General features: G+C 50.2%; 1 protein-coding gene across 1 annotated transcript in view; it reads right to left on the bottom strand.

The window, feature by feature from the left end:
- Positions 1 to 26,659, bottom strand: part of COL18A1 (collagen type XVIII alpha 1 chain) — a 120,672-nt gene that overhangs the window by 72,371 nt on the left and 21,642 nt on the right. The window contains exon 2 of the mRNA XM_029912933.1: positions 11,242 to 11,786. Within this exon, the coding sequence (XP_029768793.1) occupies positions 11,242 to 11,786 (545 nt within the window). The remainder of the gene's footprint in view (positions 1 to 11,241; positions 11,787 to 26,659) is intronic.

The raw sequence follows: 26,659 nt of genomic DNA, 5'->3' as shown, positions 1-26,659 counted from the left end.
CCCACCATGCCCCGCCCCGCCCAGCAGTGACACCCTACCCCTGGCAGAGACACCACATCCTGCACCTGCAGTGACCCCACGCCCTGCCACGCACCCGCAGTGACGCCACGCTTGCTAGCGATCTCTTGAAATGGAAAGAATTTATTTGTAACCCCTAAAACGGGTACTTGTGAAAAAAAGCAACCTCAGACGATTCTGCAGCCTCCTCCTCCTGGCCTTGGGCCAGAGTCTGCTCTTAGTGACTGGTAAAAATCCATGCAAATTTCACCGGGGGAAGTGAAAGCAGGCCCCAATCCTCAACCCCTTCCCCCTCCACTGGCAGGGTCTGACACCAGGGATTGTGGGGAGTGCAATATGCAAATGCTAAATGAAATAATAAAACAATCCCACCAATACAGAAATCAGAATTAAGTCAGCCCTTCGGCAGTGCGTGTCAGAGATCTATGTGCAGAACTCCTCTGGTGGAAATGCCTCCTCCCCACAGAGTATTGCCCCCTTTTCCTCCCCTAATCCTCACCATAATGCATTCGCATGCCAGGCGCACAGTGTCCCTGCTGAGGTTTGACATCCACAAAAGGCAGGCAGGCAATGGGGAGCTGGGGGGTCCATTTCTGTGTCTTGGGCCTGAGACCAAAGGTAAAAATGTGGCCCCTTAGCCTGCCAGGGCAGGAAGTGAGAACTAGCTCCCAGGCCCTAGAGATAGCCAGTGCAAACAGGCAGCGGAAGAGCTGAATGCCCATGCCCCACTGCCCTGGGCAGTGACCAACTGGTCAGAGCACTTCCAGCTTGCCCTGGTGACACACAAACCAAGCAGAGCTCAAAGGAAAATGGAAACATTTGATGCAATATTGGGGCAGATCACCATGGCCCCATTGATGACAATTTACACCAGCTGAGGATCTGCCCCACTGGGCCCAGAGCTCCTCTGTCTTGCTAGATGCTGCCCTGGGCCTTCCTTGGCTCATCTAGCCTAGTACACAACCGGTGGAATTCAACTTCTGGATTAACACAGCACGCCCTTGCTCAGATTCTCCGCTCTCCCTACAGGCCACGCCTATCCGTACACAAATTCACATTCTGAGATCCCAAGGCCAGAAGGGACCATTGTGATCATCTAGTCCAGGGGTTGGCAACCTTTCAGAGGTGGTGTGCCGAGTCTTCATTTATTCACTCTAGTTTAAAGTTTCGCGTGCCAGTCATACATTTTAATGTTTTTAGAAGGTCTCTTTCTATAAGTCTATAATATATAATTAAACTATTGTTGTATGTAAAGTAAATAAGGTTTTTAAAATGTTTAAGAAGCTTCATTTAAAATTAAAGTAAAATGCAGAATCCCCCAGACTGGTGGCCAGGACCCAGGCAGTATGAGTGCCAATGAAAATCAGCTCATGTGCCGCCTTCGGCACACGTGCCATAGGTTGCCTACCCTTGGTCTAGTCTGACCACCTGTACCACCCAGGCCAGAGACCTGCCCCACAGTCATTGCTAGAGCAGACTGGATATTTGTCTAAACAATCGGGATTTAAAAAGTGCCAGTGCTGGAGAAATCACTACAACCCTTGGGAAATTGTTCCCAGGCTTAATTACTGTCACTGTTATACGTTTACACCTTATTTCCAGCCTGAACTTGTCTGGCTTCAGCTTCCAGCCACTGGATCGGGCTGTACATTTCTCTGCTAGACGGAAGAGCCCATTATCAAATATTTGTTCCCCATGGAGGTGCTTATAGACTGGAATCAAATCACCCCTTAACCTTCTCTTTGCTATGCTAAATAGATTGAGCTCCATGAGTCTATCACTATAAGGCCTATTTTCAGTGAGCGCGAAGATGGGACTCCAGCTGCATTACACAGACTTGAGACCAGACTTTTGCTCCTGTTCATGTCTGGCACTGAAATCCCCCAGCCCCCGTGAATGGGTTGTGAAGCAGTTGCTGTGGGACGCATGATGATGCACTGCCTTATTGTAAAACTCACAGCCAGGCTGGCATTTCCTCAGCCAGGCTGCCAATCTTTTGATCCTGAAAGGACACATTCGGGGGGAGGAGCTCAGTGGGTTGAGCACTGGCCTGCTAAACCCAGGGTTGTGAGTTCAATCCTTGAGGGGGCCATTTAGGGATCTGGGGTAAAAATCTGTCTGGGGATTGGTCCTGCTTTGAGCAGGGGGTTGGACTAGATGACCTCCTGAGGTCCCTTCTAACCCTGATATTCTATGATAGGAACGTAAACCCCAACCTCACTAGCTTCCAGGACAACTCTGAATCCACTCTGAAGCACGGGCACCTATCTAAGAGGCTCTTTCTGTGGTCAGTTTGAGAACCTCTCTCACCTGGCTCTATGCTGCCCGGCTGCCTCCAGGCAAGGAAGAGGAAACTCCCAACAATTCTCATATCCCTATAGCACTCTGCACTAGCAGTCCCATTGCCCTGCCCCAGTCAGTCACTGCGGAGAGAATCGGTGTCCGTGCGGCAGCATGCATGCAGTCCTCTCCATTAGGGACATGTGCGCCATTGAACTCCATGGTTTCAATTCTTCGGCCCATTCGTTACTCTTGCACAATCCTCAGAGTCCTAGGAACTAACACTGACCCCAACTCCCATTACTTTTAAATATTGGAATCGTTTTAATTGGGAGTGCAACATATCTTCTGTGTGTGTCTATGACAAGCATCATTACGGGCCACCGTCCAAGACTAACCCTGGGATCTCCAGCCAGACAAGCAGGAGCCTCTGCAGCATGATGGCTGTAGCTGACTCAGACATGCTTTGTGGGCCAGCCGCTAGAAGGGGACACCACACATACCCCAGCATACTCCTCGCACTTGAGGGCTGGATTCGAATCGCTCGCTCGAGACCGGACGCTAAGAGACAACGGTGTTTCCAATTCATTGTGCTGCTTTATGTCTCGTCAGCGGGTCAGTTTCTTGACATGGCTACGCAAACCGCTGTGCCTCAAGAGAATTACTCAGAACCACAGCTCCTGGATGGGGTTACCAGCCACAGAGAGCAGGAGGGCCAAAGGTTCGCTACAAATGCATTTGGCTTAAGAGGATCCCAAATGGCTTTTGCTTGTGTGACTGCAGTTTGGTTTTCTAGCTGACGTTGGGGGAAAAGCAATCTCCAGTGACTGAGGAGAGCATCCAACGTCTCTGTAAGGCTCCACACCAACACCTTTGAGTGTGAGAGACGGGCTGTGGACTAAGTCACTGACTCCTGGTGCTTGGGGGGGAACATCTATGGGGCAGGACACGGGGGCAGGAAGATGGCAGTGGAAGAAAAATCTGTTTGGTAGGAGATCTGTGGCTGCTTGAGGAGGGTGGAAATGTAGACCCCATGAAAACCAGCCAAGCCTGTTCCAATTCAACAGCATTGGTCCAATGGGTCAGTGTGTTCTAGGACTTACATTGAGCATGGCAGCTAATGCTCTAACAGAACCAATCCAGGCGCCCCTGGCCACTCCTGTGGTCAGCTCGAGAGTCTGCCAGGTTTTGTGCTCTGGGCTGGCACTAGCTTCTTCCCACTTTACATGGAGAGTGCCTGGGGGACAGGTGTTGGCAGCTGGATGGCTGCACAAGCCCACAGGTAGGCTGGGGATCCTCTGTGAGCAAGATAACTGGTCTCTGGGACATACCAGAGACTCTGCTTTGGGGCCAGTACATGGCAATTTTGAATTCAGAGAGGCCCCAGAGAGTTAAAAGATTCACTTGTCTAGCTGTACTGCAAGCCTTAGCATGTCCATTAATTACACGCAGGCAGCACTAGCAGAACCCAGGCCAGGCGATATCCAGGTGTCGGAGAGCGGTGGAATTGAGTCGTTTACACTTTTGTGGAGGGTTATTCCAGATGAATTCTCCTTGCACTCCACTTGTGTACACAATCCCTGAGCAGGAGGCAGCGCTGGCCAAGACGCTCACACAGGGAAGAGCACCTCATGCTGATGCGTTCACGGATAAACGCTCCTTGACCTAGCTCAATAGCACATGATTCATCATCATTATCTAAACCCTAACCAAGGATCTGGCACAAGGAAACACTGATTGAACAGTGTGAAAGGCTTTCTGCTAGCAAGCATGAGTCTAGCTTTCATGTGCTCCCCAAGTGCTCAGTTACAACACTCTACCAGCTTTTTTTGTCTCCTAATTATCGTCTCAACTCACAGTCAGTAACATGAATAAAACGTGGTTATGTAGAAACCTTCCCCCTGCTGGAACGCAATCTCACGTGCTCAGACAGCATTCCTGAAACCGTACGAAGAGCCGTGCTACAGCCTGAATGATTTGGGGATGGGACACGTCAAACCAGCTGCCTTGACATGCAGCATTCAAACCACACCAAAGTAAACACAGCTTTGAAAATACTGATGCTGGCTGGTGTTCACAGATTCATACAATCGTAGATTCCAGGGCCAGAGGGACCATTGTGATCATCTTGTCTGACCGCCTGTATAAAACAGGGCAGAAAGCTTCCCCAAAATAATACCTACAGCAGATCTTTCAGAAAAACATCCAATCTTGATTTTAAAATGGTCAGTGATGGAGAATCCACTATGACCCTTGGTCATGCTGTTCCAGTGGTTAATTACCCTCACTGTTAAAAATGTACACCTTATTTCCAGTCTGAATTTAGCTAGCTTCAACTTCCAGCCATTATATCTTATACTTTTCACTGCTAGATGGAAGAGCCCATTATGAAATATTTGTTCCCCATGCAGGTACTTACAGACTGTAATCAAGTCACCTAAACTAAAGAGATTGAGCTCCATGAGTCTATCACTATAAGGCAGGTTTCCTAATCCTTTACCCATACTCCTGGCTCTTCTTTGAACCTCTCCAATTTATCAACATCCTTCTTGAATTGTGGGCACCAGCACTGGATACAGGATTCCAGCAGCAGCTGCACCAGTGTCAAATACCGAGCTAAAATAACCTCTTTCCTCCTACTCGAGATTGCCCCGTTTATGCATCCAAGGTTCACATTAGCTCTTTTGCCCACAGCATCCCACTGGTGTGACAGACCCAGACCAGTGGGGTACAGGAGTCTGGTAGAGGGCAAATATACTGGTCACTGGATGAGTAGTTTTCTGTTCCCTGAGTGACCAGAGCAGGGGCTGCACTAGAGGAATCAGGAACCTGCTAGAACCAGTTAAGGCAGGCAGGCTAATTAGGACACCTGGAGCCAATTAAGAAGAAGCTGCTAGAATCAATTAAGGCAGGCTAATCAGGGCACCTGGGTTTTAAAAAGGAGCTCACTTCAGTTTGTGGTGCGAGTGTGAGGAGCTGGGAGCAAGAGGCGCAAGGAGCTGAGAGTGAGAGGGTGTGCTGCTGGAGGACTGAGGAGCACAAGCGTTATCAGACACCAGGAGGAAGGTCCTGTGGTGAGAATAAGGAAGGTGTTTGGAGGAGGCCATGGGGAAGTAGCCCAGGGAGTTGTAGCTGTCATGCAGCTGTTACAGGAGGCACTATAGACAGCTGCAGTCCACAGGGCCCTGGGCTGGAACCTGGAGTAGAGGGCGGGCCCGGGTTCCCCCCAAACCTCCCAATTGACCTGGACTGTGGGTTCTTCCAGAGGGGAAGGTCTCTGGGCTGTTCCCCAACCCACATGGTGAATCTCTGAGGCAAGAAAATCCGCCAATAAGCGCAGGACCCACCAAGATAGAGGAGGAACTTTGTCACACTGGGAACGCATGTTCAGCTGATTATTCACCACAACCTCCAAATCTTTTTCAAAGTCCCTGCGTCCCAGGATAGAGTCCCCCATCCAGTAAGTATGGCCTATGTTCTTTGTTCCTAGAGGTATACTTTTACATTTAGCCAGATTAAAATGCACATTGTTCACTTGAGCCCAGTTTACCAAGCAATTCAGATTGCTTTGAACCAGCGACCTGTCCTCTTCATTATTCACCAGTCCCCCAATTTTTGGGTCATCAGTGTGTCTGACACCTTCTGTTGCTCCAGCAACACAGCCCAGTCACCCGCCCCACCCATGGGCCGTGTCTATTCCAAGCTCTTTCGGGGAAATGTCCCCCTGGTGCAGCACCACCAGCAGCAGCACTGATAAAGGTGGTGCCAGTCACCTCGATTTTGACGACATGTCGACAATTCTAGTTTGCACTGGTGGTTCTTTGTGTGACTCCACAGACCAGTTCAGGAAGAATAACAGAGCCATTTGTCTAGCTGTCTTGATGGAGTTGCCCGTTGTTTCTGTGCCTGGTGCGGTGCTTCCAGCTGCTCCATGTAATTCTTCTCAAAGTCCCGGCCACCCTGCAATGTGATCACTCGCTGGTTCCCCACAGGGCGAGTCAAATGTTTGCTTCGCTCAGGAGCATGATTCTGAAGTCATTTATTTGATCTAGTTTTTGACTGAATTAAATTGAGTAAAACTATTTTCCATTTTTTAAACTGAACTGTAATTAATGCGTTTCAACTTCATGAATGCCCACCTAGCTGCCACACAGACAGAGGCTACAAATCACTGGTTTGAGCATTGGCCTGCTAAACCCAGGGTTGTGAGTTCAATCCTTGAGGGGGCCACTTAGGGATCTGGGACAAAATCAGTACTTGGTCCTGCTAGTGAAGGCAGGGGGCTGGACTCGATGACCTTTCAAGGTCCCTTCCAGTTCTAGGAGATAGGATATCTCCATTAATTTATTTATTTAATTTATTTATTTTATTTATAAATCCGCATCCTTCCTCAGATTCAATGAGAAGCAAATAAACCTTCAACTTTCCCCCAGCTCCTTAGAAGCAGTAAGCCCACTGGAGATACTATATATTCAGTGCCTAGTTCACTGGCACCAACCCCAGAGGCCAGACAGCTGAAGGAGAAATGCCACCCAGGTTTGATCTCAGTGGGAGGCACAAAGCATATCACAAATACAAGGGTCGCTAGCCCCATAAATTTGGAAATTAACTTGAAGATGAAAAGTTAGTTATTTCCACTTCATCTGTCACTCTGGATGAGACACTGGAATAAATATTTGGATTCACTTTAACAGCACAGAGAAGTCTCTGTAGAAACAAACTTCAACAGAGGCAATGCTAATAAAAAAAGAAGTAATCCCCTAGAGTCCAGCAACTCTGAGAACCAGCGTGAAGGCACTGATCTAGAATGTTTTCCTTGTGATGGTTTAGGTAATGATCACACTGCTTTGTGCACTTTATAAGCTGCTTCAGGCGATGCACCTGCACCATCCTTCCTGGTCAAAGACAGTCACAGATTAACGCTCCTTACATTTTTTCATTTTTGACTCCAAATCAATAATCTATTACTAAACACCCTGCCTGAAATCTCTGCTCAGGGTTTCTCCTCTAAATGGCTGCTCATTGGGAGCATTCTGCAAATGAAGGCAGCGGAATCGTATTCCAGACAACATTTAAAGAGAGGCTGCTTAGCCAGGCTGGTATCTTTCCCCAGTTTCACTATATCAGAAAGTCTTCCCAGATTGGAGTCCTTGCTAACACAGAGTTATGGGGGAGAAGATATGGCCCCTTAACATTCATAAAACACTAGAACTTACTAACAGTAAGCCCCCGACTATGCTAACTCAGGAATTCATCATTAAATTTCTGGCAGTGCCCATAACACTGGACACGTCCCTGGCTAAATTCCATGTGAGAAGATAGACCATACTTACGTGATGGGGGACTCTTTCAAAATCATGGGTTCCCAGGAAAAAGATTTGGGGGTCTTGGTGGATAATCAGATGAACACAAGCTCCCAGTGTGATGCTGTGGTTAAAAGAGCTAATGCAAACCTGGGATACATAAACAGGGGAATCTTGGATAGCAGCAGAAAGGTTACCTCAATATTTGGCACTGGTGCGACCGCTGCTAGAATCCTGTGCACAGTTCTGGTGTCCACAATTCAAGAAGGATGTTGAAAGTGGAGAGGGTTCAGACAAGAGCCATGAGAATGACTGAGGATTAGAAAACCTGCCTTGTAGTGACTATGCTCATTGAGTCTATCTATGTAGCTTAACAAAGAGAAAGCTGAGGGGTGGCTGTAAGTATTTCCATGGGGAACAAATATTAATAACTGGCTCTTCAGTCTAGCAGAGAAAGCTCTAACACAATCCAATGGCTGGAAGTTGAAGCTAGACAAATTCAGACTGGGAAAAAAGCATTTTTTTTTTTTTTAAACAGTGAGTAATTAGCCATTGGAACAATTTACCCAGGGGTATGTCCATCACTGACCATTTTTAAGTCAACATCGGCTGTTTTCCTAACAGCTCTGCTCTAGGAATTACTTTGGGGCAGGTCTCTGGCCTGTGCTGTACAGGAGGTCAGACTGGATGAGCACAATGGCCCCTTCTGGCCTTGGGTCTACGAAAGGCACACACACCAGTGTGTGCATCCTGCCATTGCTGTGTACAACAGCAGAGCATCCCGCTGTAATCCATCTATGCAACAAGGCAGGTTATGTCTCCCACTGAGAAGCACTACACAAATTCTTCCAGCTTAGGGCACGTCTACACTACAAAATTAAGTCAACTTAAGTTAAGTACAGCCACTACAGTAATTACTGTGGTTTTTCATGTCCACACTACCCTCCTTCTCTCGGTGGTGTGCATCCTCGCCAGGAGCACTTCCACCCACTGAAGTGAAGCACTGACAGCTGGCTCCCCTGCCCCCCGCTCAAGCTGTCAGCCCCATGGCGGGGGAGGGGCCACTCCAGCTCTGAACCCCATGCGGGGTTGCCAGCCAGGTGATGTAAATAATGCAGTGTCTACATGGACACTGCATTGCCATGACTACACCACCCTAAGTGCTAGGCCTCTCGCAGAGGTGGAGTTATTAGCTCAGTGTACTGGGCGACTTACATCTGCGGGAGCGACACTGTAGTGTAGACACGTATAGAGTTAGGTCAAGGTAAGATGCCTTGTGTCGACCAAACGCTGTAGTGTAGGATTGGGAACTGTGTCCAAAGCAGCTTACGCTATGGATATTCCCTACGCTCCTCTCCCCCCCCCCCAGCGACTGCATGGTAAGGCCACAAAGAGTTAACCAGGCATAGAACAGGCATTTGCCCAGTGCGTTTCCCCACTCCCACTGATTACCCAGAAGGAATTATTTTTGCTAGTTATTGAACAATAAAATAACTAATGCCCAATTGTCCGACTGCCCCATTCCCGTCTAGTGGGATTTAGCCCTGGATTGTCAGCATCTCTATGGGAGTCAGGCACCTGAGTTACACAGACAGTCAGACCAGAGGAGCAGAATGGCCCCTTCTGACCCTAAATCTGTGAGACACACCTTCTGTTGGGGGTGTAGGGAGGAGCTGGCTATACCATGGGGATTTTCCCAGGCCTCTAGGAGGCTCGTCCCAGGGTGGGCGTGTGGGTGGGTATTAAGGGGGCTTTGAGCCACCTTTGTCCGTGCTTGATCCTGGGTTGCTCCAAGGACTGGAGAAGCCCTGGGGTGACTTAGATAGCCCCGGAGCCCTGTCTGCTTTAGGGCAGCCTCTGTGGGCTGCCCCAGGTATGCAGGCCAGGGTGCTGCAGCCCACCAGAGCACGCCCCCTCCACCAGAACTCAGGCGGTCCCTTCCAGCTGTTTCTGCAGTGCTTGCACTGGGGGAATCCTCCTACAGCCAGCTACTGGGGCTTTAGGGCCCCATGACACCTCTCCAGCCCATACGCCTGGTGCACAGGGACCAGAATGGGGTGAGCATCTCACTCCCTTAGGCTTCCTTTGAAAATCCCATTCTATAGCACTCCGCAGCTGGGACCGCTCCATGAATCTGAACCGGGGCAGGTTTCCTGTGAATGGCATCCCTCGGCATCTCCCGCCAGCACTGCCAACGCTCACTTCGGACAGTGGCTGGAAAGTATCAGTCAGCAACTCCAGTGACAGTTGCTGGGGAGACGTATTGTGTGTTTGTATTAACACCCTTCTGAACCCTGCGCCCTTCACCAGGGTAAAGCTTTCTCCCCACAGCACTGCGGGACAGCTCTGGGTAGGGACAGTTCCTGGTCTTTTAGGAGAAATTCATGAACATCCTTTTTCTCTCACATGCTGTTTTTCTGCTCTAGAACCCTTGTTTTCCAAATTGATCATGCTTTTGCACCGAACAAGCAAACACCTGCCACCTACCAGGAATACTGGGTTCAAGGCTCTTACTAAAACGTGAAAGATTAACTTCCCCACTCCAGGGCAACCTGAGAACAAGCAGGCTGACCAATAATTATTAACTGTTCTGGTTCCCTAGGGAACTTTAGTGACCTCCCTCCCTCCCCGCATTAAGTCTCTCGGGTCTGAACTGTAGCAATTATAGTCACTAGTTCAAATAATTTTTAAACTTAGAAACAAGGGAACTTTGTGATTCTATGATTTGTGAGACTAGTAAATTTAAAAACAATCAATCATAGTTTTTCTTAGCATATGTTGTTCCTGTACAATTGTGTGCTGCGTGAAAGGAGTTCAATCTAAGACAAAATTCTAACTGCAAGCACTACTGGTTGTTAGAAACAACTGTGCTCTGTTCTCACGGTAATGTTTCCACGTAGGTTTAAAAGAGTTTCATTTACAACATTGTATAACCCTGTTAAAATGCCATCAGTTTTAAAAACATGTCTCCACTAATCACCTGCTCTCCTTGCTTGTCTATGTATTTGCAACTATTTTGGCAAATAGTCAAATATCTGATAACAAAGATAGACTTTGGTGCCATTAAAATTTTCCAGCTAACACATAATATTTTATTAGCCAAGCCAACAGGCAGCAAAGGAGAAGTATTTTTTAGAAGAGCGCAGATTCAAACGGCTCTTCACGATAGGGCATGCACTCGTTCTGTCAGAGACTTGGAAAGCAGTGCTAGGTGCTGCGGAAATAGAGCACCGCCACTGAATCCCACTTGCATTCCATTCCACATGCTAGTGCTCCCATTCTTGGAAATGATATGCAAACTTTCCCATTGTAAACGATTTCTGAGAAATGCAGATACATGCTCTCCCAGGAGTGTTCACTAGGACATTGCCACAGCCTGTTAAATATAAAACCCTTTTGACCCCCAAATCTAGGCAAAGCCCCACCAATGAGGACCACGTCTGGGCCAAGTTTCAGGGTTTCACCATCAGCTTTTTTGCTGTAGTCTTGTTAAAAAAGGAATTAAACAAAAAAACAAGTTACACCCCTCACTATCTCTCTCTCTCTCTCTCTCACACACACACACACGCCTGCTCTCCCTATCCATTTTATGCTCCTGATGTCATTGGAACCTGTGATTTTTGGGCTGTGGGGGACTTACCTGGTATTTATCTGGATCAGCCCCTCCAGCCTGAGCCACAAAGAGCCCAGACCCATCCTCCAGTTCCATCTCATCGGGAGAGCGCTCAAACCGAACCCGGCGAAACTCCTCACAGTTCAGGTACAGAACCACCTCGTCATCTTCCACGCTGATGGCAAAGCGAGTCCACTCATTCGCTAGAGAAGGCACAGAGAATGTTGCAGCTGCATATGAGCTCTCGGAGCCCGGCTCCGTGTAGTAGAAGATGATCTGTTGCTTCCTGTCGTGCACTGCGGAGAGCTTCACTCCAACATAGATGACCGTCTGCGAGGCATCTGTGATGGCAAAGAGCACGCCGGCCTTGTCGGTGGTGGGCTGAACATGGAAAAGGAGCGAGAAGTCTCTATAAAAGGGGCTAGACAGGTGGTACCGGGCCACTTGACCAGTGTTGGCATCCGGCCCGAAGACATAGGCGAGAGTGTTGTCGGGGCCATTGACTTTGGTTATTTGCTCCGGTGGGGGATCTCCGATCAGCTGCAAAAGACTGACTTCTGTGCTGAAATGTTCTGTAAGAGAAGAAAACAGAGATGTCAAAAACAAGCACATCATGGTTCAATGCAACAGCGGGACACGCCCCTTCAGAGCCTCGGATGGGAAGATGTCAACGCTGAGTGCACCGGAACCACAGGACTTTACTGCCCACAAACGCCACCCACAAGAGATCACCTTGTATGCTGACGCCAACAGGGCTCTGTGCAGATACACAGATTGAGCCACGCGTGTGCCGCTGCCGGGGTAGGGCCCGTGTAGGTGTAGGACGATTGGAGCAGAGCACAACGGCTACAGTGCTAACCGGTCACATCAGGAGTAATACTAGTTCCTAGGCTCCACTTCCTCACTGCAGTCTGCACTGCTCCCAGGCGTCAGGGTTGGGAGTTACTGAGATGCACGGCATCTTATTATCTGACTGGCCAGAACGCTGGGTGAGTATTTTAAAAGTGCTGTTGTTCTTCTGAAGGTGTAACATAGTGACTGTAGCTTTAGGCCGAAAGGTTCACATGCCCATCTCTGCTCATTTGTTTCTGGCATAAACTGAATTAACCCTGGTTGGTTCTGTAGCTGGTTAGCCTGGACTTTTTAAACAATGTCTTTCATGGGTAAGATTGTACTCTGGTGCACTGGTGTTAGTGGCTGGATAAATCTGATCTGAACTAGGGGCACTGGACTGTGTATGTTAGGCCACCTGAGAATGAGGCGGTACATGGGGCTAGCTAGGCTGGCAGAATCACAGAGTTCTCTCCCAAAGATGAAGACAATCAGTGAGGCAAACGAGGTTTATATGGCCCTCTTTCTGATCACATTCCTTTACGTCCACCACACAGGAAACTCTCCTACATGCCTTCGCTGTGGTGGGAAATACCACCTCTGGAACAGAAACGAGAAGCCAATCACATCAGGAGCAAGTGTGTTATCGAAGCAAACAAGGGAGATACATTTTGTGTTTCTGTGCCTAGGATCTGAGACAAGCAGACCCTACCACAGCAGACCATTAACAATGGTTATACAGAGCCACAATTATTAGGAGCTTTGCAGGCAAAGGCATTGAGGTCTGTGGTGGGGTGTCTGCCCCACCCCCATGCTAGAAGGGGCTGCAGCAGGCCAGTGCGCCTGTGCAGCCCAGCAGCCAATAAGAGAAGGGCTTATTGGGAGCCAATCAGGGCCCGGATTGGAGACAGCCAATCAGGGCCAGGCTCAGCCCTATAAAAAGGTTGCTCTGAGAGAGGAGAGTCAGTCTGTCCCAGACCTTCAGGGAGGAAGGTCTGTCTCCTGAGCAGGAGACCAGCATCCAGGACAGCGCAGTGCTGGGCAGGCTCAGGGAAGCAGAGTGGAGCTTCAGCCTGATTCCTGCCAGTCTGCCGGCCCTGAGTAGAAGGGCCTAGAGGGTGCAATGGGGTCAGAGGGAAAGTGACCCAGGGAAGGCTGAAGGCAAGGGGAGAGAAGGAGGACCGAGAGGCTGCCATCAGAGGGTCCCTGGGTCGGGACCCAGAGTAGCGGGCGGGCCTGGGTCCCCCCCTTACCCCCTTGTGCTGCACCAGGCCGCAGAGCAGTGGCCGAGTCAGGCTGCAACCTGCCCCCTGACGTAAGAGGGGCTAGACTTGGGGGTTGTGGCAGGCCGCTGAGGCCAGTGCAAAGACTCCTGTTAACCCCCCCCCCCCCAGAAGGGGGTGTGGATGGACTAAGGGGCACTGCCGGAGGGCAGTGGTCCGGAAGAGGACGCCGCAAGCCGGAGAGCGACGCGGGTCCACATGCCAACCAAGGGCGAGACAACGGGCGGGACACCACCAGAAGAGGGCGCTCCACTGGACTGAGCAAATTCCCGAGACCACCAGTAGGAGGCGCTGCGGTGGTGAGTCCCAACCCCATCACAAGGTCCAAGGAGCATGTTACATTTTGAGAGCCCCGTTCGAACACTGCACATGAAGTGTGCTCTGCTGAATCAGGGCCTAAGTTAACTGGGTAAACTTTTTGTTCCCACAACAAAAGAAAGTACAGTATGTTACATAAAAACCAGAAGAGAGGTGCGAGGGGCTCACAGCCCCTTTGGTACAGACAGGCAGTGCTGGTGTGGTTCAGCCAAAGTTTTTAATCAAAGGCTTTATTTGGAATCTCCCCCTTGTGCTGTCCTGCATTACTGAAGGAGGCTGGTAGCTTCAGATAATGAGAGTTGGATGTGAGGTGTGTTACGTTAGGGTCACCAGCTGTCCGGTGTCTCTCCTGACCTCAGAGGAGATGGAGTGGGCTAGAGAGGCAACTAACGCACTGAGTCCAGGAGAGAGAGGCTGCAATCCTTGTGCAAGCAGGGCCAGGAGGATGCGCCAGCAGTGAGCGGTCAGAGCATGACAGCCTGAGGGGTGCTGTGCTTGGATCCATACAGGAACACGCTCATGCTTGTGACAGACAACAGAAGCTTATTCTCCAGCTACACTTGCCAAACTTGGCCCAGCGAGTCCAGTAACACCTGTCCACCCCCGTCTTTCCCATTTCCTTCCTCTGCTTGTAGTGTTTAGTTCCCATACGGGGCAGCGGGGACTGTTTCCAGTGGAAATGCCACAGCACTGCCAAGGGCGAGATGGAAGCAGGCAGCATGTAGAGATGGAATTCATACAAATGACAAACGTGCCTCCTTTCTCTGCAGTTCGAGGCTTGGAGTGCCAGCCGGCACATACATAAATATTACTAATTATTCTTCCTTATAGCAACCAATGGTTACAGTTCATACAAATTACACAAGAGAATAGAGCGGAGTCCAAGAAACACCTGCTGCCATCCATGCCTGGCCTGCCACCACTACCCCGGAAACGCTGCCTTTCTCCAGCAGCCCAGGGTTTTAATCAGCAGAGGGGATTATCACCAAGAGGAGAAGGGAATGTGTGTGCGTGGGACCCGGGGAGGGGAGTAAGGGTCATGTGATAGGTTTCTCCGTCAGATTCCCCCAAGGAGAGCAAACACATGCTACTTCTTTCCAGGGTTTATGGGAGAACGCCCTCTGTCTCTCAAGAGCGCATCATGTTTGACAGGCACAAAACAAGTTACCTCTGAACTTGGCTCTGGGGTGGCTTCAGTCAGCTGCCAAGGGCCCTCGCAGGGCAGGGCAAAGCACAGGAATGGGGTAAAGGCCACTGGCACTCAACAGCCTTTCCAGGGTTCATTGGGAGTGATATCAAGGGCCTAAGTTCAGCCAGAGAGAGTTGGCATCTGGGGGGTGAAAAGCCCAGACAGGCTCGTTCAATAGAAAATAACCACACTGCCAGTGCTGGGACTGATCTGCTGTGGGAACATGTACAGCTCCACCGGTCTAACGTAACGCAGCCCCGTGGCAGCCCAGAATACGTGCAGCAGCTCCCCCACAGGGCATGTCTACCCTGCAGCCAGGAGGTGTGACGGCAGCACGCGCACACATACCTGAGCTGACCTTGCTCTAGCTAGAGCAAAGCTTGTGCGAGTAACAACTAGCGCCTGCGGCAGGGGGCAGCCTCTCCAATGCACACCCGGGTCCTGGGCAGCATTGTGTTCGAGAGGCCGGCTCGTGCTCCTGCCGCCCCTACACGGCTATTGTTAGCGGCGCTCCCTTTGGTCTGATCTAGCGAGGTTAAGGGTAGCTCAGGTATGTCTGCCTGTGCTGCGATCACACCTGCTGACTGCTGCGTGGATACACCCAGCTGCTGTGCGCAGGGCCGGTTTTAATGGGGCGTCAGTCTTCTCATTCCCTGCTCTCCTCGTCTCACATGGGCCCAAGCTGCTTCCTGCTGTACCTTAAAGGCCATTGGTTTGCTGCCTGTGAAGACTCCAGCTCCCCACAGCCCCGACTGGCAATTGGGTCAACACAGGGAACCTGGAGCCGGATCCATTCACTCTCTGCAGCTCATGCACTACTTTTCCCCGAGGAGGCGACCGCCTGCGTGTGTGTTTAAATGCCTGGATGCCTGCTCAGCCCGTATCAGGTCTGACTGGCACTAGACGTGGCACATGCCGGTCAGAGAGGATGGTACATACGAGTGCCATATGGAGAGAGACGGAATGTACCTCTCCCACTCTGCCCTGGCGGTGGATACAGCTACAGGTAGAGATGCACCATGCCAAGCAAGCCCCAGCCCAGCAGTCTCAGCCATTAGCACTGACCTGCACCCCACCACGGCCCTGCGTGCCTTGCTACACTCTGCTAGTTGCAGCTTACAGACTGCAGAGGTACCTGGGTTCTAGAGGGAGCTGGCCTCAGGGTATTGCCCCGCTGTATTTGAAAGCCCTGAATCCTGCTATGGTGCCAACATTCACACTCACTAAGTTACAACTCAAATGCAGTTAAAAGGAAAACACAACATGCTACAGGCTAATTGCTTAACAAGGCCTCAAGTAACGGAGGATGGGGCAGACATCGCTCTAGCTCTGTTTGGCCCTTTCCCTCCCCTCCCATAGCTATGCCAGCTTGCATTAGGCTGCTGCTGCCCCCCCGGGCACCGAAGAACGTGGCTCTTGACAGCATACTTTGGTGCCCGGTGCTCTCTTCAGATGAAGCCTGTACAGCACTGCTGGTGCCTTCAGCGTGTGAACATGCCGCTTACAAGTCACGGAGACAGACCAGCACTAGTCCAGATCCTCAGTCGTGATTCCATTCCCAAGGCCACGCTCCCACGTGCCCCAGCTCCTAATGGAGAACATTGCAGATTATGAATGCTCATGTAAAGCAGCATCTGTTGCTTTCTGGCAGCAGCTGCGCTCTGGGGGCCAGTTGACACTAGCACCTGTTCAATGGCGTTTCAGTTATTTGTTCTTGGATGGAAAATCGAATTCCTCCTGCAAGCGCGCTGGGATTCCCTGCAGCAAGCCTCTCGCGGCTCTGCTGAGGGGTCATGCTGGAAACTTCTTCCTGCGAATGTGAACTGAGCAACGCTTCCTTCCCCTTCTGTTCTCACAGCTCGGCCACCAAGAGCCTACACAGCTCTGAGAACTCTTAGCCAGTCAGCCAAAAAGGTTACAGAAAAACCTGAACTCCAGGCTGGGAATCTAATTGCACTGCAGAGAACGCCAGGTACAGACCAGTGTGCTTGGGAAAGTGGCGAGCTGCATCCCAGGGCAACATAATTCCCATAGGCCTGACCTCCACAGCATGCACCGGCTTAGCTAAAATCGCTTTTCAAGTCAAGTCAGTGAAACCATTGCACACCCGGCCAGGATAACAACAGCTTACATTGCCTGCGCCCAGTTCAGAGAGCTACTATGTAACTCGTAGGCTTCCCCCTCTTCGCTACAGTCCCCCAGCACGCGGGGCTGCATGTTCTGAGAAGGGTGAGCATGCCACAGGGGACAGAGCATGCTCACCCTTCTCAGGACATGCTGGTGGATCCCAAAGGAGGTATTTTAAAGAAAACTGTTCTAGCCGACTCCCAGTTACTGGGCTTGGCACAGGATTCACGCTGTGGAATTCTAGGCCCCATGCCACAGAAGAGGTCAGTCTTGACCGTTATGGTCCCTTCTGGCTTCCGCATCTCGGAACCACTGGCGGAGCACAGGACTGGTTGGCAATGGAGTGGATAGATCAGATGCTATGGGTATGTCTACACCCAGCCGCTAGTTCGGCGGCTGGGAATCAAAGTTCTGGGTTCGACTTATCGCGTCTTGTCTGGACGCGATAAGTCGAACCAGGAAGTGATCGCCGTCGACTGCGGTACTCCAGCTATACGAGAGGAGTACTGCGGCGTCGACGGGGGAGCCTGCCTGCCGCGTGTGGACCGAGGTAAGTTCGAACTAAGGTACTTCGAACTTCAGCTACGTTATTCACGTAGCTGAAGTTGCGTACCTTAGTTCGAATTGGGGGGTAAGTGTAGACCAAGCCTATGTGAAGGACCTTTCAGGTAGGGACAAGCTCCTCAGCACAGGGGAGGAGAGGAAGTCAGTGGAAGGACTCAGATGCAGGCAGAGTGATGGGCAAGGGCAATTACCTGAGCAGCAGTGGCAGTATTCTGAATGGGCTCGCAGGGGATGAGGTTTCGGTAGTCAAGCCATGAGATAAGGGGAGTTGGTGGTATGGACCGAGAGGAAAGTCTGGATCTGCTCCCTGAAACACAGGCAGGCATTTCCAATGATGGGGTCAACAGCAAGATGTGGGTGTTACAAATATTTTGCTTTTTGCAAAATATTGCAAAGCCAAATTTTACACCTACAAGAGAACACCACGTCAGGCTTAGAGACTTGAAAGCATCTTACCCATGGGGGTCGGGCAGCAAAGGAAGCAATATGAATTAACAGAGCACCACACTGATCCATCAAAGGCAGACAACTCAAAGTCTTTGTTAGAAAGCAGGAGGTTGTGGGAGGAAGCAAAGATTTGGAAGGAAGGGACAGGACATAAGACTACTAAGAGAGTACAAGATCCCCAGAGACTTGAAGAAATATCCACATGTACAAGCTTAACACTTTGCAGGCAATGGGGAAACAGGTGACATCTGGTTGCCAACATGTGCATTTCCTTTAAGCCCCGTGGATATGCCACACCACAGGTCCATGGTGATAGGAGAGCTGGAGGGGCCTTGGCCTATTTAACGAGTGGGTGTGTCCACCCCCTGGGGTAGCAACAGCAAGCCTGTAGCCCCGTCTACGGGGAGCACTGCTGGTGAGAACGGAAATAAAAGTCCTTCTCCTGCCCCACCAGCAGTGCCATCCAACCTCACAGACTCCCTTCCCCCGCTGCATGGGAAAGTCTCCTGGATTGACACTCCATGCCTGGAGTCTGAAAGCTTCCAGATGAGCTAATTACAAGAAGACAAGCCCTTTTATTCTTCTCAAGGCATGTTGGGATTTTCTAGCCAGCAGGGTCTCGCCTACCAGCCCCAGCTGAACATCTGGCTCTGTGCAAGTCAGCCGGCAGTAAATTCCTGTTGTTTTGGCAACACTGTGCATCCTCTCCCCAGCGCCCACACATTGGGCGCGAGATTTTTCCTAGCATATGTCAACAGTTAGGGCTGGTGCCAACTTGGAGCAAGTGAGCTACACTGCACTGCCATTTAACTCCCAGTTTACCGAGAGCAACAAATCAATCCCATTACCCTGCAATTACAGCTGCTCCTTGTTCTGTTCTGAACACACATCTTCTTCCTTTGATCACTCCAGCGCCTGCCAAATTAACAAAAACCTGTGCAGCCAGATTAAACAAAAATCTGAACCCAGAAGTGGCAGTTGTGGAAATGTACATACATTACAGTTACAACAGGGCAAAATACAGTCAGAAACGTGCCCTGACTCACTGCCCAGGAGCTGTAAAGACCCCATGGCACAATGACTGAGCACTGGCTGATCCCCGACTTAGACGAAATTCTGGAAGCATTCAATGAGCTGGGCACGTTGCAGAAAGTGTGCAGGCTTCAGTCCTTAGTAAGCACAATACATTCAACCTTTAGGGATATTTTGAGAATATTCAATGAAAAATAACTTGGTTGCTCCACTGAAGTCAGGGAATGAGAACATCGGGGTCCTGGTAGCCCGAGCTTGCTCAGACGGTGGGTGAGACAGCTCAGTATCCCTCACAGCCATATAATGTGCACTGCAGGATCTGCAAGAGTGAGGAGTTAATGCGCTGAGTACTCATCCTTCCAGGAGATCGGCCTTAGGATGTTGTGTGGATTCAGGTGTTTTTCTTTGTCCCATTCAGATCTATAAGAACTGAGACTGTTTTTGTGGCAGAGGAGAGGAGGGAACCTAGGGTGAAACTGTGATCCTTAAGCGAAGCCCATAGGGCACCTATACAACTGTATCACAGCTGGTACCAGCCCTCTACACAGAACTTGGCTCCACATCCCTGCTACTCCCCTGGCTGACCCTCACTGCCCCTCCAAGTTCCTAAGGCGAGAGCAACCTTGGTGCTGGCTCTGGGACTCAAAGCGTCTCCAGCTTTCAGTCCCATCCTGCAGGACCTACTCCCCACAACAGGAGCAAAGTTTAGCCTGGCCTGAATGGCTGAGCTGGGGTTTATGTGGCAGGTGAGACTGGGGTCACAAGGGACCTCTGAGGAACAGCTGCTCTAAAGAATGCTGTAGATCATCACTCGCCAAAGCTGTCTATGTACAGATTCTAGGCTCCCCAGGGCAGGGACTGTCTTGCCTTTTCGTTGTGTGTACAGCACCTAGCACAGCCGGGGGGGGGAGGGGGAGGAGAGTGTCTTGATCCTTGACTGGGGCCGCTTGAAGCTACCACAATACAAAACCAAATAACTTTTAACCAGAGTTCTCTGAGCTGGCTCTGCATATTCCCACTCAGGGGTACGGTAAAAGCCTCTTCTAGCAGTGTCAGCTATAATGCTCCTGCGCCCTCCACATCCCTCCCCTCAGCATCACGATGCACTGAGGGCGAGGCGATAAAGGGGCAGAGCGCCCTCACCACTGCAGTTCCTTCCCCCACAAAGACAACAAGGACTCTGACAGAGAGGGGAAGGCGGGTGGGAAGTGTAACTATGCAGAGCCATCTCCAATAACTCCAGTTACAGGTAGTGTTCACTTCTTCTTCGAGGGGCTCGGCATATTCTCACTGATGGGACAGACGGATAAGCAGTGCTGAAAACTACCCTGAAGGCAGGCCCAGAGTCCTGGTTGAATACAGACTGAAGCACCGCCTTGCTGAATATGGTGGCCACCCTGCAAGCCAAGTCCAGAGCATAGTACTTGGTGAAAGTATGCACCCAAGTCCAGTTTCAGCTTTGCAGCTTTCAGCAACTGGCACCAGCCTAAGGCAGGCAAAGGAAGCAGCCACAGATCTAGTGGAATATGGTCAAATTGCAGCAGGTAGTGACACTTTTGCTAGTGTGTAGCATTCAAAAAAATATTGTTTAATCCACTGAGAAATAGTCTGGGAAGAACCCATATACCCCATGTGGTTCTTGGCATGATACAAACAATCTAGGTGATTTATGAAAACCTCTTACTTCTGTCCAGGTACTAGGCAAGAGCCCTTCTATCATCCAAAATATGAAGAACCAATTCCCCCTTATTAAAGTGCAGCATAGGGGGAAAAAACCCAGCAAATGAATGGTCTGATTGATGTGGAAATCAGACACCATCTAATGTTAAAACTCTGCGATCAGGACTAAGAACTACCCTGTCCTTTTGAAAAGAAGCACAAGGTGAGTCAGTCATACGGGCATTCAGTTCACTCACTCTCCTGGCTGATGTGATGGCAATAATGAAAGCTGTCTTGATAGATAAATGATAGAAAGAAAACACAGTCAAAGATTCAAAGGGTGAATACACCAGCGTGGCCAACACCAAACTGAGATCCCAAGGACACACAGGCTCTCTCACAGAGGAATACACATTTGATAACCCTTTCATAACTGAACAATGACCAAACAGCGATCTACCATCAACTAGAGAGTGATATGCGAAGACGGCTGCCAAATGAACCTTTAACGATAAGCTGGATAACCCCTGATACTTTAAGTACATTGGTACTCCAGAACACAAGGAACAGGAGCAGAGACAGGAGAAACAGGTCATCCCTTTATGCAAGTCTGATGTCTGGACTACTTTAGATGGTAACAGTTTCTAGTCGACTGTTTTCATGAGTTAATTAGTATGTCCCGCACAGACGAAGAACATGACTGCTCAAGAGCAGGCAGAGACAGAATCCGATCGCCCATGCCCTCAGGTAAGCTTGTGGGCGCAGACGAAAGATCCTGCTGGGACAGGAGAGGACTCATTAAAACTCCACCAGAAGTTGAAGGAGATCAGTAAATCACTGCTAACATGGCCAATCCAGGGCAACGAGTATCATCCGTGTGTTGTCCTGTCGTAGCAACCTTACCACCTCTGAATCAATGGGAAGGGGGAAAATGTGTACATGAAGCCCTTCCCTTAAGGCATGGAAGGGATCTGGAGCAGGAGAGGTGACACTTTCTGTTGACCCTTGGTCTGAACAGGTCCAGTATTGGTTGACCCCAGCTGGAAAATACAGTTTGGACCAACTGATTCTTTAGGGACCATTCATGCATCTGAGAGCTGTCTCTGTTGAGCTGGTTCCCCTGCCAGATGCTAGGTCACAGCACAAGCATCATGACAATTACACCAATCCCACAGACTTATCACCTCTGCACACAAGAGTGCATAGTGCCCCCAATCCCCCCGCTGGTTGATGTAATACATCGCTGACATGTTGTCCATCACCACCTGCACTACCCAGATGCAGGGATCTCTCCTGAGAGGACAAGTGCCCTCAAACTGTCAAATGATTCAGATGCTCTCTCCAACTCTTTGATGACACGTTTGAAGTCACTGTCCAGGATGGACCTGGAGGATTGAACTGTACACCTCAAGCACAATCATTCTGATTGACCACCAGTCTGGAAAGACTAGGAGATTCTAAGGCATGGTGATCAACAATTGAAGGGTGTCCTGACTTGGCCTGTAGACCTGAGCCCTCCAGTGTTGCAAAGGGCTCATGCTTAGATGGGCAAATGGGACCATGCATGTAGTGGCTGTCATAAGACTCATGAGACACGCAATGAATTTTACATTGCTAGATCTATAACAGGCACTGGCTCATCTTGATAAATCAGTCCTCTAGCAGAGACACTCTGCCTTCCACGGAGTCTAGCATGGTGCGAATACAGGGGATCCTTTGTGAAAGGGAGAAAATTGACTTTCGAGAGTTGAGAAAAAGCCAGAGGTCTGAAAAGAGATTGGTTGTGAAACTGATATGGATTAACAGGTAGCCTTCAGGAGCCATTCATCTAAATAGAGGTAAACAAAAATACCCTGATTCCTCAGATGAGCCATTACCACAGAGAAACCTTTTGTAAAAACTCTGGGCGTCCTGAAAAGACCAAATGGAGCACCCTGTACTGGACGTGGTGACCAGTCACCCAAATTGAAGGTATTTGCAATTATTTTGGCAAACTGAAATATGAAAACACTTGTCCTTCAGATCGAGTCTTGTGAATCAACCCCATGACTGATCGCGAAGGAGATAGGACACCTCTTGTATTGGAAAGAGGCAGTGGAGGGCCTCCTTCTAGCAGAGGGAACCCAGAGAGCATGCTGTCAATCCCACGCCCTTCAGTTATCCCATCAATTCATCTGCCTTTTCGCTGAAAAGACCATCCTCTTCAAAAGGAGGGTGCTCAGCTTAGTTCTAGTGTCCAGAGCGAGAGAGGAGGAACAGCCCTGCAGGCTCCTGATGGTCACAGCAGATGCCAGTGCGCTGGAGGAAGAGCCCAAAGCGCTAAAACAAGGCTCTAAGTGTATGTTTGGCTACCTTCTGGCCCTCTGTTAAAATGGAATTCGCCAGCCTTCTTCTGTTATCCGGCAAGTCCTGTAAACATAAAGTCATCTTTTCCCATAGATAAACTCAGCAAAGGGCCATGACCACCTGATAATTCACCACTCTAATGCCCAGGAACAAAGAGAACACCTTTCTCTCCAGCGAGACAATCCTTTCCCCCCTCTTTATCAGCTGGAGAGGAATGTGATAGTCCAGACCTAGCCCTGTTACTGGCAGCAGCCACCACCAGTGAGTTAGGGACAGTGTGGATGTGAAAGTAGGAAAACCCCTGAGGGGTCAGACTCTGATACAACGAGTCTGACCCAACAGGGGTAGCAGCTTCTTGGAACCCCCCTTCAGTCACTTGGAGCTGTGATAGCCACAGGGGCTCTTAGACCTAGGATCCGAGTCCTGACCGGGTTCAGAAGGTCTGACCTCAAGGGCTTCCTTCAGGAGGAGGAGCTGCAAGAGAGTCTCCCTATCCTTGCGTGCTCCGGGAGGAAAACAGACAAATTTGACAAATTGCCAAATTGAACACCCAGGAGGGGGACTGCCCTTCCCCCAGATACTTGAGGCACTGCATGTGGTCATCAGATGCCGAGAAGACAGCCGGACAGGAACCGCACCACTTAAATCCCAGCTTCTTCTGTTTCTTTGGTTCCTCCATAACCCGGAACTGGAAGAAACCCTAATTCACTAACTATACAGAAATGAGCTAACACTATCTATTTCTAAGCAGAAAAAAACTCTGACTCCAAAGAGACTGGAGTGGTTCACATACGTCACGTCACATGGCTGGAAGGAACTGAGATGGTGAGGGTGCTCCTGCCCCCTTTATAGCCTTGCCCTCAGTGCATCGTGATGCTGGTGGGGGATGGCGGAGGAAAGAGAGGAATGCTCTAGCACATCTAGCTGGGGGGGCTGGGGCTTTGGCCCCCCCACTAAGGGTGGCGGGGCTTAGGCAGACTTAGGCTTTGGTCCCCCCTCCTGGGATCGTGTAGTAATTTCTGTTGTCAGAAGGGGGTTGCGGTGCAATGAAGTTTGAGAACCCCTGCTCTAGCGGACACTGCTAGAAGTGGGTTTTTACTGCAAGGCACCACAAGGTGGCGCTGTACCATAAATGGGAATATGCAGAGCCACTCAAAGAAGAATTACAGGTTTGAGACAGGAGAGAAAAATAGTCAATATATTACTGTAACACCTCTGGTCACTGTAGGGTTGTGACACAGAGACCCACTGGCAAAGGGTCTCAGTCCTTTGCAAATAACTCTCACTTCAGACCTGACAAACTCATTACACCAAACATGTCTTGCAGGATGTTTAAATGTAACAAAAAGTTAACAAAACCAGGAATCTGGTCAGAGAGGGTGCATGCATTCAGTAATGCTCAGCACTATCGTAGTACAGAAAATCCCGGGAAGGGATCAGGGCCCCACACCGTACACACACAGATGGCCCATGCCCAAAGAGCCTAGCTTACGATCAGCCCAAGCAGAACACTGAAAGCCCCATGCAACAGAAATCAGTGGAAGAAAACAGACATTCCGGGAGCGCAGCACCCCCAGAGGAAAGGAGCAGACAAATTCACACACTGGGCAGCGAAGGGGCAAACATGCAGAGAAAGTAACTGCTCCATGTCCACCTCAGTGAGCAGGGAGCTCTGTGAACAAACCTGTCCATAACCAGGGTGATGTACACTGCTCCACAAGTACCAGAGGAAGAGCTGTATCGCTGCAGCTCTCATGTGATCACCACCATTACAGGCAGATTTCTAAGGTCACAAACAAGCAGGGCCGGCTCCAGGCACCAGGCAACCAAGCTGGTGCTTGGGGCGGCACCTGGAGGGGGGCAGTGCGGCACTCCGGCCGCCGCGGAGAGCGGGGCCACAGCCGGGCTCGCCGCCCTCCCCCCGGCGCTCTGGCCGCCCTCCCCGCCCCCGCGCCCTCCCCCCGGCCACCGGGGGGAGAGCGGCGAGCCCCCCCCGGGGCCCGCCGCCCTGCCCCCGGCGCTCGGCCGCCGGGGGGGGGGAGAGCCCCAGCCGGGGCTCGCCGCCCTCGCCCCGGGGCTCCGGCCGCCCCCCCGCCCGCGGGGGGAGGGAGGGGCGGCCGGAGGCGTTTTTTGCCTGGGGCGGCAAAAAAGCCAGAGCCGGCCCTGCAAACAAGCCAGTCTTGCTGGATTTGCGTCTGTAGTGCCACCACTGCCCATATAATCTCAAAGAGAAATGATCTTTTAACAAGCTTAAAATAAGGGTCACCAGAAAAATGGGCATGTGGATGGTATCTATCAACTTTTTTATTATAAAAGACACAGATAACTGAACTCCCTAGAAAACACCTACTTCCACTGGCCGCTGAAACGTGTGAAGCACAGAACATTTATTGTAATCCTTCGCAACAGATACAAAACGCTTTCCAAGTATGTACATTTAAGCCAGCTGATCTCAGCAGCTGTTGTGTGCAGTTCTGTATAGTGCCTGTGATCGAACCATGGAGTGGTTCTGGGAGAACAGGTAGAGCATGCCCTCAGAATCTTTCATTTTATGGTATAAACACAGGGAGGCAGGCAGACCTACAAGCGGAGCACTTTGCTTTCTCAAGAAACAGCAAAGGGCCTCTCATTCCCTGCACTGAACGGAGATTGTGCCTCCCTGCACTTCCCAACAGCGGGCAAAGATGCCACAGGCATCCTGGACATACTTGTGGGAACAGGCAAGGAGGGGATAACGTTTCAAAATCTATGGATCTCGGTAATATAAAGCTAGATGCAACTACGTGTAACGGCCACAGCACCCTGTGAAGGTGTGGGATTGCCTCTCCTAACATACGTCCACTCCTCTCTGTTTACAAAGGGGCCGTAGAGCAAGGTGTGGGGCAGCTTTTGAAGTGCACTTGAGGCAAATGTGACTATTGTACATACACCACCCTGCTCTCAAAATAGCTTGTCAGCGAGTCGATTTGGGAGAATTACATGGTTTTGGTTCCAGGAGTTAGTGGAAGTATTTCAGTGAGCAAGAACTATTATTTTAAAGGGGATCACTCAAGATTGCTTTTTTCCAAAATTGGATTCAGTCAAGTCTGACCTCCAACATAACACAGGCCACAGGTCCCTGAATTAACTGCTGCTTCAAGTCCAATAGCTGTCCTGGAACGAGAACATCTCTTTTAGGAAAACATCCAGCCTTGATTTAAAAATGTCCAGTGATGGAGAACCCACCACCAATCCAATGGTAAATTGTTCCAATGGTTAATCACTTTCCCCATTACACATTTGTGCCTTGTTTCCAGTTTCTGAACATGCTTCTGGCACCCTGAGCACATGAAGCAAAGAGCTGTCAACTTAAAAGTTAGCCTTTCCTAATGGCACCAGTGCTTTACCTGAAACAGTCCATCAAGATTCGTCTCTCAAAAAGTTCAGAAGTATTTCAGTAACCAGCATTCTCCTTGTTAACCCTGACATTTGAGTACCACCCCGGGGGCCAGTCAAGGTCCTGTGGCATTGGGTGCTGTACAAAGAGCCAGTGCCTTTCACATGGAGATTACTATCAGTATTGCTCAAAAAAGACAGTTACCTTTTCCGTAACTGGTGTTCTTTGAGATGTGTTGCTCATGTCTATTCCACAATAGGTGTGTGTGCTCGC

The sequence above is a fragment of the Terrapene carolina genome, unplaced genomic scaffold (genome assembly GCF_002925995.2).
Source record: "Terrapene carolina triunguis isolate 2854851 unplaced genomic scaffold, T_m_triunguis-2.0 Scaffold380, whole genome shotgun sequence".
NCBI lineage: Eukaryota > Metazoa > Chordata > Testudines > Emydidae > Terrapene > Terrapene triunguis.
The sequence above is the reverse complement of the archived record's forward strand: the minus strand, read 5'-3'. Positions and strand labels throughout refer to the sequence as shown.